The sequence below is a fragment of the Trachurus trachurus genome (genome assembly GCF_905171665.1).
Source record: "Trachurus trachurus genome assembly, chromosome: 14".
Lineage (NCBI taxonomy): Eukaryota > Metazoa > Chordata > Actinopteri > Carangiformes > Carangidae > Trachurus > Trachurus trachurus.
The window spans coordinates 30947880-30968363 of record NC_139903.1 but is presented as its reverse complement, the minus strand read 5'-3'; the positions used below and the strand labels follow the sequence as shown (position 1 = coordinate 30968363).

General features: G+C 43.0%; 1 protein-coding gene across 1 annotated transcript; it reads left to right on the top strand.

Annotated features, from left to right (window-relative positions):
- Positions 1-12304: 12304 nt before the first annotated feature.
- LOC310997557 (odorant receptor 131-2-like) lies at positions 12305-13267 on the top strand (the record flags this gene model as incomplete). Its single annotated transcript, XM_083987299.1, has 1 exon — positions 12305-13267. The coding sequence occupies one exon, from the start codon at positions 12305-12307 to the stop codon at positions 13265-13267; it is 963 nt and encodes a 320-aa protein (XP_083843425.1).
- Between the last annotated feature and the right edge of the window lie 7217 nt (positions 13268-20484).

The window sequence follows — 20484 nt, the reverse complement described above, 5'->3', positions numbered from 1 at the left end:
CTGGTAGGAAAAAGCATTCACCTAAAACTACCCGAAAAAATAATATGCATCAATGACATGGTAAACTACAATTTATATGTTGTTTTTCTTTTTGCCTTAGGTGATTTACGGCACAGATATTCATACTCCAAACAAAGTGCACAGTGGGTTGCAAAGCCCATCTATGAAAGGACCAAGCAGACCTTCCGCAATGACCTCATGGAGCGTGTCCTGAAGAGAAGAGACGACCAGACGATTGTTTATACAGAGCCTTTGCCCTGCCGCAAACCGCGCCGAAGACTACCTCACAACATTGCTCCTGTTCGGAGGCCTGAAAAGGCTGATTTACTTGCACGCCATAGTTCTAGATTCAAACCTTACTAAAGCCCTGGTCTGGTCTGGTCTGGTCTGGTCTGATTTGATCTGATCTGATTTGGTCAGGTCTGTGTCTGTCTTTCTGTCTGTGTCCGTGTGAGGTTTGAAATAAAGAGATAGAAACACAGCTGTTCTTTTTTTATTACTTTATTAGCCTATAAGTTATTGAGTATTATAAATGTATGTGAGATGTTGAATTTTTACAGTATGCTGTAGATGTCTTCTGCCTCATTGAAGCCAATGTAAATGCCGGTGGGGGAGGGGTACTTGTTCCTTATCGCCAAAACAATGCAGCTCGGCAACACTCTTCTATTTCCTCGGCCCAGGCGCTCCCCTCTGAGCGCCCACTCCAGCACAACACGATAGGCCACAAGTCTGCATTGGCTGGAGAAGAAGAAGTAATCTTTTATTTTTTGTGAAAACTATGTAGACAAAATGAATACTGTAACAGTAATTACTCATACCAGAGATCTTTCTCAGTAAATGAAATACACTAAGGTAAATATGTCACATTATATACTCACTCAATAGATAGGTTGCCATCTTGTCCCTGTGGTCTTGGACAACGCCTCCAATTGATTTTGGGGACAAAAAAGAAGGTCTCCAGTACTGCCCTGTTTGTCAAAGAGGGGAAATCCTCTGTGGCCGTCACACAGCGTGTGCCGTCCCCGAGCACAGCTGGCTGCAGCAGGTCCCACTCCCTGCAACACAGGCATTCCTCCTCTGTTGGCATGGGGGCACAGCACCCACAAACACACCACCAGTTTCCAGACGTGCGCTGTCTTTCAGCAGCGGCTTCCGTGCCCTCTGCCTGTTGCACAACTGCGTCTCTCGCCGCAAGCTCTTCGTCGGTGTACTCCGGCTCAAACAGATACGGCCGGCCATCAAAATCAAATTCCGCTTCGGCGTCTTCCACATCAGGCAAAAATTCAGCCATGTTTTTTTTAATCCAACAAAAAAATCACTTGGATCGTGTCTTCACCTGGTCTTCACCTCAGTCTGCCTGGCAACAGTAGCTGATTTCTCGCCTGTTGACAGACTCAGATCACAATAAACAGCGACCTCCAGCAACAGGTAAAGGCAATTTCATTCACTTCTCCTCTCTAGTATGTTGCTGGACACTTATTGTGACTATCTGAGCCCGCCAGTTTGAAAGAAATGACCGTTTATACGGCGAACTTTGACGGGAGCCACTTGCCCCATATAAGAGCGTTAGTTAGGCTGCAGGCTGTCTGCCGGCTGCCGGCCGGGCTCAATACTGGAGCGACCTCAATAAAAATGTTATCCATCACTCACATATACATAAAAACATATGAAAATAGGACCCAGGTTGAAAAAACCCGAAGTTGCCCTTTACAGTTTTTTACGATTGAATAAACACAATTTTGATTGTTTTGTTTTGTTTAGCAAAACCCAACACACGAATAGCACAACCACATACCCAATTAGCAAAACACCTTAACTCCTTTGCAAAATGAACCACTCTTGTAAAAACTATACACTAACTTATCAAAACCATATTTTTTTACCATATGAAACACACACGTTGCATATGACTTAACTCTGTTTGCACCAGTTACACTCTGCTGTTGAAAACCTTAAACACTTTCGGCTAATTCTGCTTCTAAGTGCATAGAGTAGTATGGGTGAAGCACACAGTGAATTTGCAAAACATCGCTCGGATTTGCACAACTGTAAACACATTTCCACATTTCCAGTCTGAATGCCCTTATGACAGATGCCACGGTGAATCTGCTGAGATAGTCCAGCCAAATCTCAGCGTCAATCCATGGTTCACAACATGGTCCACAAGAGTTGCGCGAATTTCATTGCTTAAAGTTGGACCTCTTCTCCTTTGAGCTTCACCTACTCCTGCTTGAGGTCTTCCTCTTCCTCTTCCTATTCCTCTTCCTCTTCCTCTTCCTCTTCCTCTTCCTCTTCCTCTTCCTCGGCCACGGCCTCTGGCACGGCCTCTGCCTCCTTCTTCTCCTCCTTCTCCGATTCCCCCTCTCATCCTCACTCTTCCTCTTCCTCCCATTTTGGTTAAGCTTGGTGAACTCACCTGCTGCATTTTTATAGTGCTTAAACCTGATTGGTGTGTCTACAATTAAGCAATCTTGTGTTTGCACTCCTGATGGCAGTGTTCAATCAACTGGCTCATAGGTGTGGTAATTTGACAGTCAGTGCTTTAGAATTGCAAGGAAGTGACATCTTGATATACTTCTGTGTCTAATGCATAGACGTGTGTGTTAGTGTTTCAAATCACGGTGTGTATTGTTTTGCACAAAGTGTGAACGGACTCATTGTGCTTACAGTGGTGCAAATCTGGGGCCAAGTTTTGCTCCTTGAGTGTAAGGTTTTGATAATTGGGCAAAACTTTAGATTTTAGTGTTTATTCAATCGTAAAAAACTGTAAGTGAGGTGGAGGGGTTCTGCCAGAGATACATCCTGTTGGAACGGATGCTTTCACTGATGCAAGTTCTGAAACCAAAGAGTAAAAGGTGAACATGTAATCATCGGAGAAAGTAAGACGGACTGTAAATACTGGAAGCACAGTCTATTCAAAAGTTACCTTGATCTGTGTCTTGGAAAACACTGCCAGAATCCCTCCTTTCTCAACAGCATCCATGATCCTGCAGAGATAGATGAAAACATTAGGACTGCCAGCAACTGCAAAAACTGGACTACTCAGCTACAGTGATTCTAGGAACAGTCACAGAAATTACAACAACACACATCCCATTTACAAAAAGCACCAGGTCCAGGCTGTCTGCAACATTTATCTGCATTGTTCAAAAGCCTACTCAATTACGAGTGTTGTTAAGCTAAGAGGCTACAGATAGTGATAGTCACAGACAGAGAGGAGAGAGAGAGGACAGGACCAGAGCAGGAATCATTATTTTTCATGTAATTTGATTCCAATCATTTTGTTTTAAATCTGGACATATGCAGGTGGACTCAGCCAGTGCTAAGAAAGGTATTCTGCCTGCCTGTTGGAGAGATAGAGAAACTAAAGCATCAAATTGCTGTAAAAGATGCTGTATAAAAGACAGACTACAACTTTTATTTCTCATCCCTCCCTGGAATTATTCTCTAAAATTTTACTGTTTATTGTCCCACCCCCAACTATAAAATGGGATTTTTGCCCCTGAGGAAGATAATTCAGCTGAGGACACAGATAGCACACAGATATTTTTTTTAACACCACTGTAAAAACAGGTGATATTGGAGGTTAATAATCCCTCTCAATAATTCTCCCTAAACTGGCATTTTCTCAGTTATGTCTATTTCAAAAAGTGAAACAACTCCACAGAGTGCTACAAATGCAGAAGATGACGTTCACTGCACTACTGTGTATATGTGACAAACCTCAAAGGAGTAACCCAGTATAACACTGGTTAAAATATGACCTTGGACATGCAAAAACACAAGTATCATTAAAAATTACATGCAAAGGCATATGATCTCAAAAAGCCATACCATTGAAATGCACTGCATTTGCCACATGATTCGAAAAGTGCCTGTGGGTGAAACTCTCACTTTTCGTGTTGAATAAGGGGCAGAGAGGACACCCAAAACCAGATGGTGACACGGTGTACATCAGGCTGTTGCCTTCTTTGATTACAGAGGGATGCATCTGGAAGAAAAGAATGAATAAATAAATATGTGTGTACATTATGTAAGAGAAAAATGTGTGTGTGTGTGTGTGTGTGTGTGTGTGTGTGTGTGTGTGTGTGTGTGTGTGTGTGTGTGTGTGTGTGTGTGTGTGTGTGTGTGTGTGTGTGTGTGTGTGTGCCTGTTGGCGAAGTCAAATCCATTAGCATTCTCTCTAGCAGAAAGCTAGCCCGGACAAGAAAAACAACATTCATGAGACATGTCACTCTAGTTCTTCGGCGCATCGCATTTGTAAATAGCACGAATTACATCCTACAGATAATACCACACTCGTGGGATGATAATTAAAAGACTATTTTTCTTACCGTTCTCTCGCTCTCTCACAAGGACCTGCTGATCGGTATGGACCATGGATCCATAATAAGAACTAATATAATAATATAAATCCATGGTATGGACGCCGAATAAGCAATACAACATTACACGAAGAAGAAACTTCCACTTGGGACTTGTGTTCTTCTTCTTTTTGTTTTACGGCAGTTTCCGCTTGGGACTTCCGGCGTGGATTGGATGTATGGCGGCGCCCTTGTCGGCCATCGTGACTGCAGTTGGGTCCCTCTCATTATTGTTGGGTCATTAAACAGATCCCCAGAAACTGCTTACCTGGGGTCTTCTTTTCTGCTGTCCCATTGGATGCCTTCTTTAAATGGGAAGCTCCAGCTTTTGAGGTATCTGGACAGACAGAAGTTGTGTCATCAAACAGGAAAACCTTTTTGTCAACTACCACTGTTGAATACAGAGTATGTCAGCATCGAATAAAGGAGATGGGCCGTGTTGGTGCTCTGGGTACTGAAGTTGACTGAAACCGAGATCAGTCCTAGATTGGTTGTGGCTGTGGACAGGATTGTTTGTTTGTTACTTGACCTTACTGCTTTTTCCACACAACGCTCACAGCCATCAATAGCAGGCTTTGGCTTTCCCACACCACAATACAGTCCTACTAGAAATGGCTGGGAGTCATGGAATTTGGCAAGTATTGGCCACAGTTCTGTTCTGCTAGATATGAAAAGGGGAGTCCCATCTATATTGATAAAAAAAGTTATATATCTCCTGTGAACTCAGGGCATACAGACAGATAGTGGGAAACGCCTTGTTCAACTCTGTAATAAATGTACTGACCATTGCATTTGTTCTTTACTTCAGCTTGGGGTGGGGTTGCAAGAAGTGTACGCTTATCTTTGGGAAGGTTATGTCCATGCCCTCTAAGAATGCCAAGGAGTGAATTCAAGGCATGACTGGTTTGCCTTGTTTCTACAGCCCACTTTGCCAGCTCTTGGTCTAACGTTGGCACTTCCACTTCTGGAGCAGCACCTGCACCAGATTCTTTTCCCCCGCACCCCTAGTTCCGACATCTATGCACTCCGACCCCGCTTATTATTAGGCTACTATTATATTGTTGCTGTACGGAGTCAAATACGACAAAGGGGTGCGTGCGCGGCGGGCGGGGTGGTTGGTCTTGAAAATTCATTAAAAGGTTATGGAAAAGTCATTGAAAAGTTATGGAAAACCATTGCTAAAAAAGTGTACGAACCCTGCAGGCCTTTGTGACCATTTTTTTTCTTTCTTTCTTTGTGGCCTATTTGACGAGATACTCTTCTGCTACCACTTTCGACAGTATTATTTTACTTAAATTAAACTCTGAAATCATGAAAAGTTTACTTACAGCTTACAGTGGGACATGCAACACCACGTGTGCGAGTTGGAGAACTGCGTCACATGCTGGGTCGTAGAGGTCAGATCACGCTCACTTTCTTCACCAATCACCAAGGCTCCAAGGCTTGAATGAAAAAAAACAGTGCGATAGACTCTGGTGGGACTGATCACTCGATCACGACCCTATTGGGCTCTCTCGGACACGTCCGGGTCCGTCCGTGTTTGCTGGGAATACATAACACGTTATTTTACACATACAAACACCATAGTAGGCTACTGGTTACACCCCGCCTTTCCGCCCCTGTGAAGTGGGCTCAAGCTGGGTGGAGTGGGGGAGAGAAGAAAATATGTGTATTTCTTTCATTCTGTGGGAGGAAACAAGTGGGACAGATCTGCCCAGTCCCCGACCAGCGCGCATTTCACAAACAAGCCACAACGCAGAGTGTAAACAACATCACCCGGTTCAGCACCATGGACAGCTGCAGGGGGGTTCGGAACAGCGGCGTTTCGGAATGGAGAGCTGTCCACTAGGCTACTATGTTCACAGATAGACATTGAACATATACAACTTATTTAATTTCACAAAAACAAAACAAGTGCTAATAAACAATACGTTACAAGAGCTTTCACTTACTGTTGATCTTGGATTATGACGTTGTGGTCAAGTCAGGGTTGGACTGGACGACCTTAAATCGGATATCCGACTTACTACAGCATGTCTTACGTGTGCAAGTGGAGAATACCGAACAGACAAATATAGAAAGCCTACCCGAAGGATCGACAGCCATCCTAATGGTTTCTGCTGTCTTGACACCAACAACCTCCCGTGTTACCAGGACCCTCTCATGCATATCCGAGTCCAGAATGTAGTTGTTCAGCTGAGTCTCTGCTGGCCTTGTTATGTCCAGCTTGCGGCGCTTCTGATATCCTGCTAAGAGCCCAGCACCGTCCTCCTCCAACAGCTGCTCCTCTCCCTCTGGACTCTGGGGCGTCTGGTCAGTTGGCACTTCCCGTAGGATCAGTTCTAATGAACAACAAATTATTAATTAACACTTAATATAGAATGAAACACTCGAAACAGTGAATTGATAGTGGTAGTTTTGTGATTATCATAATTTGATCACCATGACACAGACAACTTTAATAAAATGAACTAAGTATGCTTGAGAAGTGAATGACTGTGGTGTGTGAGAGACAGTGTCAGCATACAGCGCCATACTTGTGGTGTGTCTTCCTGTGTGCATTTGAGCACATTAATATAGATGTACAAAGAATGTACATTCACTGACCTTTCACCATGTCAGACACCTCCTTCTTGGCATCATCGTTGACAAGGACATCATGTTCCAGCCACATCATTGAGAATGCTGGGTCGAGAACAGCTGCTGGGATGTACAGGGGGTCTGCAAAAGGCAGTGGCTGTGGTTCGTCTGGTGCTGCCGTTTCCATTTTGACATTGACAAAGATCCCACGGAATCTTGTTTTGAGGGAGGTCTGAAGGCACTTGACCATACTGCCCAGGAAGCGAACCTGAAAACGCACACGGGAGGGCATAGCTAGCTATCACACACATGATCGGTAACGTTAGGCGGGGTCGTAGCTAGGGGCCCGAACTACGTCATCTACGTCATTCACTTTAACTCTACTTTAATTAATTCAAAGACATGAGCATGTCGCTCAAATATGCTAGTTTTGAGAGCCAGCTCTCGTCACTAAAGTGCTCTGCTAATGCTGACTGTCGTAGAGGAATTTCTGTAACTGCTCCCTTAACTCAAACACTCTGGTTAACGCTTTTCCACCTAACTTCTGTATATAGAAGAAGGCACCTGTAATCAGCATCCATGTCCTCGCACAATAATTCAAACATCCGCAAATTGACGGCATGGGCTTTGATGTGGTTAATGACTCGTATTGTGTCGTTCAGGACAGTGTGGAGTTCAGGGGACATTTTCTTGCTTGCCAGCATCTCGCGGTGAATCATGCAGTGAGTTGCCTCGCATTCCGGCGCCACTTCTTTCAGCTTGGCGGTAAACCCCGACAACTAGCCGGTCATTGCGGCAGCCCTGTCAGTACAGACCCCAACACAAAACGACCAGTCCAGTCTGCCTGCAGCGTATTCCTTCAACACTCTGAATATTTCTGAGCCGGTGGTTGAGCTCGGAAGTTAAAGACAGTAAGGAGTAAATCTTAATGCACTTCATCCTGATGCACATATTGGACGTACACCAACATTATTGCCTTATTAGCTCCTCTCCTATTGTGAATGGCTTTTTAGAGATATGAAGCCCTCGTTGCAGGTAAGTTAGCTGATGTTGTGTGGCAAGGTGAAGAGGGCCCGGGCGGAGATTGAACCCACACCTCCCGGGTAAGAGTCACGCGCGCTTGCCAGTCACCCAAAGGGACATCCCCTTGGCCCAGTGGCCAGGGCACATGATCAATTGGAGGCATAGTGACAGGACCCTCAACTGTCACATCTCTCCCCCTCTTTTCACAAGCACGTCCTCGTGCTTCCGCGCAGGCTGCCACACATTAGGAATCCATGGACCCACCACTAGTGCTACATGGATCCTGCCAACACCGCCAGAATGTGGCAAGGTGAAGGTCCCAAAGGGACATCCCCTTGGCCAAGTAGCCAGGGCGCATGATCAATTGGAGGCATAGTGACAGGAACCTCAACTGTCACACTTGCTTCCAGCTCACGTTTTTTCCTGTCAAAAAAATCCACTGGTTTATCTTTGTGAGAAGGATGCTTTGTATTTATTTATTTGATTATATTGATTATATTGATTGAAGTGCCTTAGGAGTTTGGATGGCGTCATTGCTTCGTTGGCGAGCGTTTCTCCACATAAAACACACAATGGGTTTTGCACCTCCAACAAATCCATATTTTATATAGGAGATGTCATACTCTGCTTTTTTGGGGGGGTAGCATTTTCCACTTGTTCATCACTATTTCTTTTACTCGAAAAACCCGCGAAGAAACGGCTCATGGAGGTTTGCTGAGGTTCACTCATCTCTACATAAGCCGACTCAAGTCGCAAATCGAGTTGACCTGAGTCCAAGTCCCTATGACTCAAGTCCAATTGGCTGGTAGTGACTCTGTTAGGGCCACTACTATTAATGCCAGAGCACCGTCCACTAGGGTGCAGTATGTGAACAGGTGACAGATGTGTAGGGCGCTGGGAAAAATCCTAGACGGTTCTTCCGTTCCAAATGCTTTCATTTATTGTTTATTAACAAAACAAAAACTTTAGGGAAAATGGAACAAAATGATCCTTGAGTCCCTGGAGCATGCCTTGCGCACGTTCATAGCTAAGCTTTAATTGCAGAAGAACACCCCCCAACTCCGGGAGTGACAAAGGAATCACGGAGGTGATTCCCTTGTTACAAGCTGCCAATAGACTCAACAAGATGTTCTTTCAGTGGTCAGGCACACAGATCCACTGCACTGCTCTGTGACAGTCATCATTGAGTTTTTGCAGTTTCTTTTCGACAGTGGACGCTCCCAGTCCACTCTGAAGGTGTTTGTGGCTGCTATCTTGAGTCGGCACGCTAAGATTGATGGACTCAGGGTGAGGTCCCACAGGCTTGTGTCGCTGTTCCTGAAGGGGGCATTGCCCGCCACTACTGGCCACTCTACTAGGGGCGTGGCAGCCTCAAGGGCGGCCCTGCAAGGGGTGCCCCTTGACATGATTTGTGCTACGGCTTCCTGGTCCTCACCCAGCACCTTTGCCCAGTTCTACAGGGTCAATGTAGCTGCCCCCTCTCCTCTCGGGGCAGTCCTGCATACTAAGTCATCCACACCTGGCTCCTGAGGTGAGTTTTGTGCGTTCCTTTTGACTCTGTTGGTAAAGGTCATCCAGTGTTTAACTCATTGGCTGCCATTGACGTCTATAGACGTCAATCTAATTACAACCGTTCACTGCCATTGACGTCGTCAATTGCGTTTTTCAACGGGAGGGGCTGGAGGATGGTCTGGTGGAGCTTGTCCATCAATATCAGGCTTGTAAACTAGTGTAAAGACGTGTAGCTGTCCTGTAGGTGGCAGCAGTGCCCTCTTTGGATGAGAGATCAGCATTGATTATGAGAAGAAGCGAGATGACAAGAGATATAAGAAACTTATCGGAGCCTATGTGTTCCGCACGTTGGCACATTATGTACCGTATGTGTCGCGGTAGTTCGGAGAGGAAGAGGGTCGCGATCGTGAGAAAACGACGGAGATCATTGAAAAAGACACCGACGACCGACACCGACGCTGGACACCGGCGATCAAGCCGGGCCGAGCGGCCGGTGAGAGAGTCAGCAGCTGAGGGCTCGGTGACCCGGATTCGTCAGATGAGCGGTTCCGTCTGGATCAACCAGGAGCAGCAGAGACTCGTCCCCACGCTTCAGAAAGACATGAAGGTAATAATATAATACATCAATGGTAAAAAAAATTAAATAAACTAACTTGCTAGCGAGCTAACTTGCTAGCGAGCTAACTTTTACTGCTAGAAGGGCGGATCGCTTTGATCGCTGGCGGAAAGCTTAAAAAAAAAAAACTCCACATCACACTTGACTACAACTATAAGAGATGTATTTTTATGGTAATTATATATATTTCTATAATTTACAGGTCGTGGATCAAGCAGTGGTCGACCATGGGGCAGAGGTCATGTGACAGCTACAAACGTACAAAAAAGTTTTTATATATTTTTTATAATATTTTTACTGATATTTGTAAATAAATTATTATTTTGCCATCAAAAGTCCTTTCTCTGTGTTGTTTTTGTTGTTTTATAGAAGGAGAACACTGTTCAGATGTGTGAGGTGTCACTAAAGCAAAAAATATGAACGTCAAAGTCACTGTTCTGCTTGACACGTTTCTTTCCACAAAAAGCTTATTTTCTCAGTGTTTTGGTCAAAAACTGGTGTTTTTGGCGAAACCAGCCTATGTTCTACTGCTGTTTACAAAAGAACGGAAAAAGGTAGAAACAAACTTTTTTTTCCTATTGAACGAAGAGTCTACTCTTTCTCTTGGTAGTTTCGGTGTTTACATACATACATATAACACAATATTCTGTGGGTCTTATAAGATCGTTCAAAATGCTCTAAAATGGCTGGCAGTATGGGGCTCTCTGCTCTGAAAATGGCTGGCAGCCAATGAGTTAAGCATCGCCTCTGGTGGTCAGGAAGGATTAAATAGAACAAGAGTTTCAGATGTAACTACGGTTCTATGAACCTTGGATGACCGCCAGAGCGTTCAGCCACTCGGAATTTTGGTGAGTTCGCAAGAAGATTCCAGAGGAACTGATTCTCAGGTGACACCGTAACTTGTTACCTGTGGGGGTCACATGAGGGTCACAGGTGACTTTGTTGGAGTAGGTACTTGACCGGTGCATGTGCAGGACGGAGATATCCTGTACTTAAGCACTGCCTCTGGCTGTCATCCAGAATTCATATAACCATATGTGACAGTTGAGGTTCCTGTCACTATGCCTCCAATTGATCATGTGCCCTGGCTACTTGGCCAAAGGGATGTCCCTTTGGGTGACTGGGAAGCGCGCATGACTCTTGCCCGGGAGGTGTGGGTTCAATCCCTGCCCGGGCCCTCTTCACCTTGCCACACATAGTTACATCCGTAACTCTCGTTTGCCTTCCTGGGGCGCTGTTTAGTTCAGTGGGTTGAGCAGGTGCCCCCATATGCAGAGGCTACAGTCATCGCTGCAGCGGTTCAAATCCCAAATCAGGTGGCCGCAAGTCAGTCTGACATGTTCGGCCCAAAGCCTGGCCTCAGGGGCCAGGAGGTGCTGAGGAGGTGGGTGATAGGAAGACATTAGCTTAACTAATGTCAGTCATGGACAACACCTGTCACCCCCTGCACTTTTTCATACTGCTGTGCAATATTATAACACCTGGTGCAATATTGTTTACCAGGTGCTATATTCTGTTTCATTCTCAAATACTTCTAAAATTTATGTTGCACTTGGTTTTCCTACAGTTTAATACTGTTTGTTACGGTTACTTTTGTTTGTTACCCCACAACTATTGTGACTGATTGACTGATTTTTTTATCAAACTTTAAATCAAATCAAATTATGTATAGAGCACTTTTCATGAAAGGACATGCAACACAAAGTGCTTAACACACGTAGAAAAATAGAAACATAGGAAAATCCTTACAAATAGAGTCCCTCCCTCCCACCCTCCGATCGCAGAATCAGAGGCGTACCAGCCAGACCCTTCTTCTCTAAAGGAGGGGCGAGCGAGACTACTATCTCTCTAGAAGTAATAGCAGAGGAATAACATAATATATTCCAAAGCCATTAATCATTGTCACATGTGACACTGTCACATGATCATAGTGTGACACAGATGATGATATACAGAATGTGAGGGCGGATAAATCCTGCAGATGGTCACTCCTCACATTAAGTGAAACACTGACTAACCTGCTTTTATTGTGCACAGGGAAAATGTTTGTGTATGATTTGGTATCTTAGATAATGACCTAAAAGGAATCTGTATTTAGAAGACATCTAGATGTGTTTTTATCAGAGGTAGAGGAAGATAGTCGTTGTGCTTTTTTGTTCCAGTTACATCAACAGGTTAATTGTTCTCATGTCTTAAATTCTTTTCTGAGATGTCCAATGCAACTCAGTCTCAGGCCAACATAACCTTTGGACTTGGGTTACTGGAGAGAGTGATGCTTTCCACTCTGACTACAGTACCCAGCTACATTTTCTTCATCATTAATGTGACCATGTTGTTCACACTAAGGAGTAAATTGGTGTTTCGTGTGACCTCCCGTTACATTCTTCTCTATAATCTGCTTTTTGCCGACACTGTGCAGATGGCATTGAGTCAGTTCCTGTATTTACTGTCTATTTGTAGAATAATGTTGACGTATCCTGTATGTGGTCTTCTGGTCATGATCACTAATCTCACAAATAATGTCTCTCCTCTAACACTGGTGGTGATGTCTCTGGAGAGATATGTAGCTGTGTGTTTCCCACTGAGGCATGCAACCATCATCACCATCAAAAACACAGGAGTGGCCATTATTGTGGTTTGGGCCTTTTGTTCACTAAATGTTCTCATTCGAGTTATTTTACTGTTAAATTTTCCATTTGAGGAGCTGGAGAGCCTGCAGATGAAAACTTTTTGTGGAACACTTGTCATGTTTCTTGAGCCAACATCTGTTCATTATGACACAGCCTACACTTGTGTTGTGTTTATTACAGCTACTTTAGTGGTCACTTCCTCCTATGTTGGTGTGGTGGTAGCAGCCAGGTCAGCCTCTACAGACAAAGCTTCAGTCAGAAAGGCTCGGAACACACTGCTGCTGCATCTGGTGCAGCTGGGCCTCATTCTCCTTTCAACCATGCACAACTCATTGATCACGGTTATCTCAAAAACTGTCACCAGGACAGTACTCATCCGCATCCTTAATGTTTTTTATGTGTTTATTATCATACTTCCTAGATGTCTGAGTGCTTTAATCTATGGGCTCAGAGATCAGACCATCAGGCCTGTCCTCTTGGGCCATGTATGCTGTTGTTTGAAACTCTCAGTTGTCTCAGGGAAGGCTAAGGTCTCACCGTGAAAAAAAAGACTTTCATTCAACTCATGTTGTCCTCTGCTCATGTCAGAATGTATTGAGCATTCATAACAAGATACAAGATGAATTTATTTGTCACATACAGAAGTCACAGGGTAACATGTAGTAAAATGTCTCCTGGTTGCTCCTAAACTGGCCTTATTAGTTGCTATTTATTTTATTCATAGTCTTTTATCCAGTCTTCATCCAGTCTTTTATCTTTTATATAGTTCTTATCATGCACTTACACTGTGATTTTATTCTATAGCTCCACTCGTAGTGTAGTGTACTGTACTGCCTCATTTGTGTTTATTTATTTATTTTATATTATGTTATTGTCCCGTTATTGTATGTACTGGTCTGTGTTTTAATTGTTTTTAATTGTCTGGATGAGCGAGAGACACCTGAATTTCCCTACTGGGATTAATAAAGTATATATCTATCTATCTATCTATCCATCTATCTTATAAATAGAATAAATAAGATAAATATGAGTAAAATTAAAACTAATATGATGTAAATGATGTAATAAAATCAAATCTAAGTTGAGTCCTGGTTCAGGAGTCTCATGGCCTGAGGTAAGAAGCTCCTCCCGAGTCGCTCAGTTTCGGCCATCATACTCCTGAACCGTTTTCTCGATCTCAGCAGCTGGAACAGTTGCAGGCGTGAGATAGATCTGTAATGATCGTGGTGACTCTGGTCTTGCACCTCCCGGTATAGATGTGTCTCAAGGATGGCAACAACAGAGAATATACATTTTATCCTATAAGGTGTCATGACCCCCCTTTAATTCCACTGTCAGTGACGAGGCCACACGCAGTGAATGTTTACTTTTTCTTTTTATAAAATACAGTTTTGTGGTTTGATGATGAAGGAAAATAAAATGATTTCGGTTGATATTATATGATTTTATACATCATGTTTTTGGTTCTTATTTACAGTATTACACTGTTCCTGTTAATTTTTGGCTTATATAATAAATAGGGCTAGGACTTTATTGGGTTAATTACGATTAATTAATCACAGAAAAATAACGTGACAAAAAAAAATTAACGCATTTAATCGCAATTTATTTTTGCACTCCCAGCAGCGCGGAACGTTGCTCATTGTTCCCGGCATACCCGTAATACTGATGCACAGAGCACAACATGTACAAAAAATGGAAGCTGATGAGAAGTGGTTGCAGGGTTCGGTGAGCGGAAATTTTAGTTTCAAAAAACAGGCTAGCCTGGATGAAAGCACACTTGTGTGCAAATTGTGCAAAAAAGAATTTGCCCATCACCGGAGCACTTCCAGCCTTTGCTACCACCTCAATGCCAAACATGTTGCAGTGAGCAGCACAGACAACGCTCCTGGTTCATGCAGGCAGTGTCGCCAATCCACACTCGACAAGATGACAGGGTTCAGAGCCGAGTAAAGCCACGACTGACGACTTCCGGCCGTGCCCGGTCCCTTGGGGCTTGGCGGGACCTCGGATGGGGCAGAGTGGTGGAACCCAACCTTTCCCCCTTTCTGTCAAAATATAAAGAAATGAATAAATACAATGAAAATTACAAATTAGGGAGGGGAGGGGGGAGAGGGAGAGGGGAAAAAAGAAAAAAAGGGGAGGAAAAAAGGGGGAAAAAGGAAGGGAAAAAAAGCCTCCCCTAAGTGGGCAGACCCCCTCCCAGACTGAGATTCCCGGCTGGGCTCTGGGGCGCGACGGGGCGGGTCCCTGCTTGCCCCCCACCCGGCGGCGTGGCCTAACCTCACCTCTCATTGCAACTTATCACTATCATGTTAAAGGGATAGTTCAACATTTTGGCAAATTGGCCCATTGCCATAATTGCTATAGTCATAGCAGTAGGTTCGTTACCTTTAATTGTAGGTGTAAGCTATTTTTAGTACAGCGGAGCGCAGCAGCAGGCTGCTCAGAGCTACGCTATGGAGGCTAAGGGAATTTCTTGGTTTCCCTCATCAAACTCATCAAATACAAAATCCCAAAACTCCACAGCGCTTTTGTAGACAAGTTGTGAGCTGCACAACCACCACGCTATGAGATAATGACGGAACGATACGAAACGGAGCCGTTTTCGAGGTAAATTCATACAAAACCGCTGATGCGCGTTGCGTTCAGGGACAGTTTTTCAGCAAGCAGTCTCCGTATTTACCCTGTATTTACCTCGAAAACGGCTCCGTTTCGTATCGTTCCGTCATTATCTCATAGCGTGGTGGTTGTGCAGGTCACAACTTGTCTACAAAAGCGCTGTGGAGTTTTGGGATGTTGAATTTGATGAGTTTAATGAGGGAAACCAAGAAATTCCATTAGCCTCCATAGCGTAGCTCTGAGCAGCCTGCTGCTGCGCTCCGCCGTACTGAAAATAGCTTACACCTACAATTAAAGGTAATGAACCTACTGCTATGACTATAGCGATTATGGCAATGGGCCAATTTGCCAAAATGTTGAACTATCCCTTTAACATGAAAATTATTCTACACAAATGAAAATAATTACATACATTTCTTTTACATTTTTTCCTTTTTTTTTTTCTTTTTAAATTTCAAAGTTGTATTTCATTATAATATATATATAAAGAAAAATAAGAAAAATACATATACTATATATGTATTTTTCTTTTCTCTTATTACCTATTCATTATCCCTAATATTACTATTATTTGTTGATTTTATTTTATTTATTATTATTACTTACTTAATTATTACCATATTGTATACAAGCAATACCACTCCACTTACCTCTCATCCACACACACACACACACACACACACACACACACACACACACACACACACACACACACACACACACACACACACACACACACACACACACACACACACACACACACACACACACACACACACACACACACACACACTTAATACTACATTCATGTATCATCGTGGCACGTCATTTCCTGTTGTCGTTTGTACCAATGTCGACTGTTTGTATGTTTGTCCATGTCTTTGTCCTTCATGTCACCTTTTTTATCACTTCAACCAATAAAAATAAAAATGAAAAGCAGACACTGTTACTGACAAAGAAAACTAATGTAAAAAAAACAACAACAGGAACAACTTTTACATTTACTTTAAGTTAGAGTTGGTTTCAAGTTTCATAATGTTTTAACTCCATGGGAGCATGTAAGGTATCTACATGCTGAATGAACAAATTAATTCATAATGTGACAGAGAAATATTAATAAATGGGTCCAGATAAAGGTGTGAAAATATATTTAATATCAGCTTGTATTTCCATTTCATCACTACAAATATTAATATAATATAATATAATATATATTAAAATAAACATGAAAATTAAATGTGATGATATTAATGAATCTGTTTAGTAATAATCACTCTAACATTGAGTTGCACTTTTCAGACTTCTCAGAACAAACAATAACTATGTAATAAAATCTTTACAGTAAAAGGTTTTGCAGTTCCTCACTCTGACCACAGGGTGGCAGTGAAGTCCAACTGTTACTGTGCATGAGACGCTGATCAACAACCAGCAGCTCTCAGTGTGGCGTTCAGGGACCCCAACCAGAGGGGGAATAACTGACTTTCACTATAATTTCATTCATAACTGATGGTCGACTAATCAGGTGGAGGTTCGTGGTTTAATCAGTGAACAACAACAACGGCTCAAACTTCCAGTAACATCACTGTCCTCTCACAGTAAATTGTGACAATACAACAAAGTTCATTCATCGCCATGGTGACAGAGAAAAACAAACAAACAAATAAATCCATGAACAATAAAATAAAACAGAGTGAGAAATGGAGATTTTCATTCTTCAGTCATGAAGGGGCTTACACTGGGGCTTACAGGTGAACATCAGCTCTATCCAGACCTGGCTGCAGAAAAACATTTAAGGGGGGGCATTACATTTTTTCAGGGGGGCAAACTTTTTCAACCTACAATTTATTTGCTTCAGGGTGAACAATATGGCTCTGTGACCACTCCTACAGTGCGTAGAAATAATTTCCCTCTTACTAAAAAGGGGCAGTTCATCAGAAAATCCAATCAAACAAACAAAATAGTGTAGTGCTGTGTCCATTTATTCAGCAAAGCATGAATTCAAGAAGATAGCACCATACAGCAGCTTCACTACTGGATGTCAACCTGAACACTGAAGTAAACATTCATGCTGGGAGAGGTAGCTACAGCAGCTAGGGAGCACAAGGAGCAGCACAAAGCAGTGTAACCCTTCTGCCTACAAGTGACCTAAGTTTGTGTGTTTTTGTGTGTGTGAGTGTGTTAGTAGAGTGGCAGGCGGCATCTGTGGTCTGTGTGAAACCTTCTTAAGGCCATGTCCTTCCACTCATCCCGAAATTTTCGTGTCAAGTCCTTCTCAAATGCCAACTGGATAAGGTTGGCCTTCCGTTGATGAAGTATGCTCTGGCGATGCTCTGTGAACACATTCAATGATGAAATGAATTTTCACAGGACGCGGGTGCGGGTGCTTGCTCCGAATGTCAGGCCATGTTTGAATGCTGTCAAGACGGTAGGCATTGCTTCCAGCGGCCTCTGGAACTGTTTCAAGATCTGTGAGGATAGAGAAACAAGGTTGAAATCAATATCATTACAACCATAATGATTCCCCAGATAACAATATAAATGCAACATCATGTTGAACAATGTTAACCCTTTGCAATAATATACACAAAATTACCGTAGTTTGAACAATCAAATAAATTGTCATCTCATTGAACGAAATCATGTTACGTGTGATGTGTGATCTGTTTCACTGCTTGATGAATCCCTGATGCTGAAAAATATCAGTTTGTTTTTAAAGGTCACCAAATGACCATGCCATGACAATGTAGGCTATTTAATAATTCTAAAGGAGCCATGTAGCTTTTTAAGGTACAATAAAAACAATAATGAACTTAATCACCTGTTTCATTGTCCACTTTTCCCCATCCGGTGGAGAAGACTGCACCATCTGTGCCCTGAGGAAGTTGCGGGCCACCTCAAACTCAGAGTCCAGAGCAGGTGTCTTGGTGAGGTCAAGTAAAGGTTTCACCTTGCTGACATCCAAGAATGTGCCTTGGACAGGATCCAGGGCATTGAGTGCCTCCATCAGTTCACAGTTATTTTTCCCAAAGCGATCCTTCATTTCCCCACACACCGAGTCAATGCAGCTGTAAGAAATCCTGCGTAGTTCCGTTTCTTCATTTGTATCTACATGTGTGCTGATGTCTTCAACAACATAGTCAGCAAAGGCAGTGTTTTGAGACCGTTTTCTTTTTGATGGCCTTTTTGTGCATGCACTGCGGACGAGCTGCAAACCTAGAAGAAAATTAAAAAAAAAAAAAACTTATTGTTACTGTACAGAATACAACACAACTTAAAGTGCAGCATTGCATGAAAAGACACAGGAAAATGAAACAAAACAAACAAATCCAGCTATAAGTTCTAAAATATTGTGTAACATACATATCAAAACAATTGTTCCTGGGATGCCCACAACAACTTAACGTGTTGGAGTGAACACTGAGCAGGAAGCTCACACACCTGCACAGACTTTTAGCATCAAGTCTGTTCACTCTGTTTCCACGGTGACTCAGTGAAATGTGCAAAGTGCTGAGTCATGAAGGTTCACTGATGAGTCACTGCTGTCACTCAAACACAAAGTCTCTGAGTGTTGATGAACATCTGGTCGGCTCCTGAAAGATCAGCTGACTAACAGACATGGAGGCTCTGCTCTGATTGGCTGACTGTTGTCTCTCTCTGCTCTGATTGGCTGACTGTTGTCTCTCTCTGCTCTGATTAGCTTCCTTTTTCAGCTGTCGTTAACATTTCCATGTTTCCCACATTCTGTGTTATAAACTGTTTTCTTGTCTGTAAGAACATCTATTGCACGTCTGTCCGTCCTGGGTGAGGGATCCCTCCTCTGTTGCTCACCCTGAGGTTTTTCCAGTTTTTCCCTGTTAAAAGGGTTTCCATGGAGTTTTTCCTCAGTGGATGTGAGGGTCTAAGGACAGAGGATGTTGTTATGATGCCATGTAAAGCCCTTTGAGACAAACTGTTTGTTAAAACAGACTACAAATAAAATTGCCTTGCCTTGCCAGAGAAGTCAGTGGGTTTGAGGTCAGGTTAGCTGTAACTGTTGGTCTTTGATTAGCAGATTGTGTAAAGTTGTGAAGTTCAGATGTTGTCACGCTGCTGCAGTTCCTCTTTTACCAACCTAAGTCAAAACTTGATCAGTAAATTTAACTGGGTAAAAATAAATATGTGCACTCAGTCAGACTGAGCAGCAGCTGATGAGCTCTTTTATAACAAAGTGTCGACATTAAACATTAATGTTGTCGACATGATTCCAGTTTCCAAGCAGCAATTTGCAAGAACAAGTCAGAAGCAACATTGTGTGGCAGCATTTTATTCACAGTCATAAACAACAAAACATGAATGTTTCCACTTCACTGTCACCTACACGTCAAGTTCTTCTTTACATCACAAGACAACAACCTGGGAGCACAGCCCAGTAACATTGAGTGGAGAGGTACTACAGCTCCCTCTGGTGGCCAATCAGCACCAACCACCTCAAATGTTGCACACAGCAAACAGCAAACTGAGCAGTAGCTATCACTGGTCCCTTCCATCAAGCTGCTAATATACAAATGAGAAGCACAGCATCTCTAACAAAGTAGAAGAAAAGCTGTTCACTGTTCAAACAGATAAAGCTGCCTGTTCACAGACCCACTGGTTTCTCTCACTACAGTTCACTGATCTCCATTCTTGGTTTTTGAATAAAATTGCACAGTGACCTTCATCAGCAGGTTCTGTCCATAAGCTGAGGGAGAAACATGATGGTTAGATGAAGGCTGATAGATTTTATTATTCAAATTGTTCAGAAATGTGTCTCTTACTCTTTGTTCAGATCACTTCCATCGACCCACTTCCACTTTCCATCTTCAACTCTCAGACCAATCCAGAATCCACTGGATCCAAAACTGGCTTCATTGACATTTGTCTGAGGACAATGGAGACACAGATGTCAGAGATATTTGAATACACCAAGAACACTGTGATACAGACTCTGTGTTCCAGACCTATAGAAAATACTTATTTTAAAGATTCTAAGATGTTTTTAATATTCTCATTACCTTCTCTGCTTCATCAGCTATAACGACCAGATGTGAACCCGTTCCTCTGCAGACTTCTCGAGCTTCTGTCCAGGTTTTCTGTCCTGGAGGTTGAGCGTCATTAAATA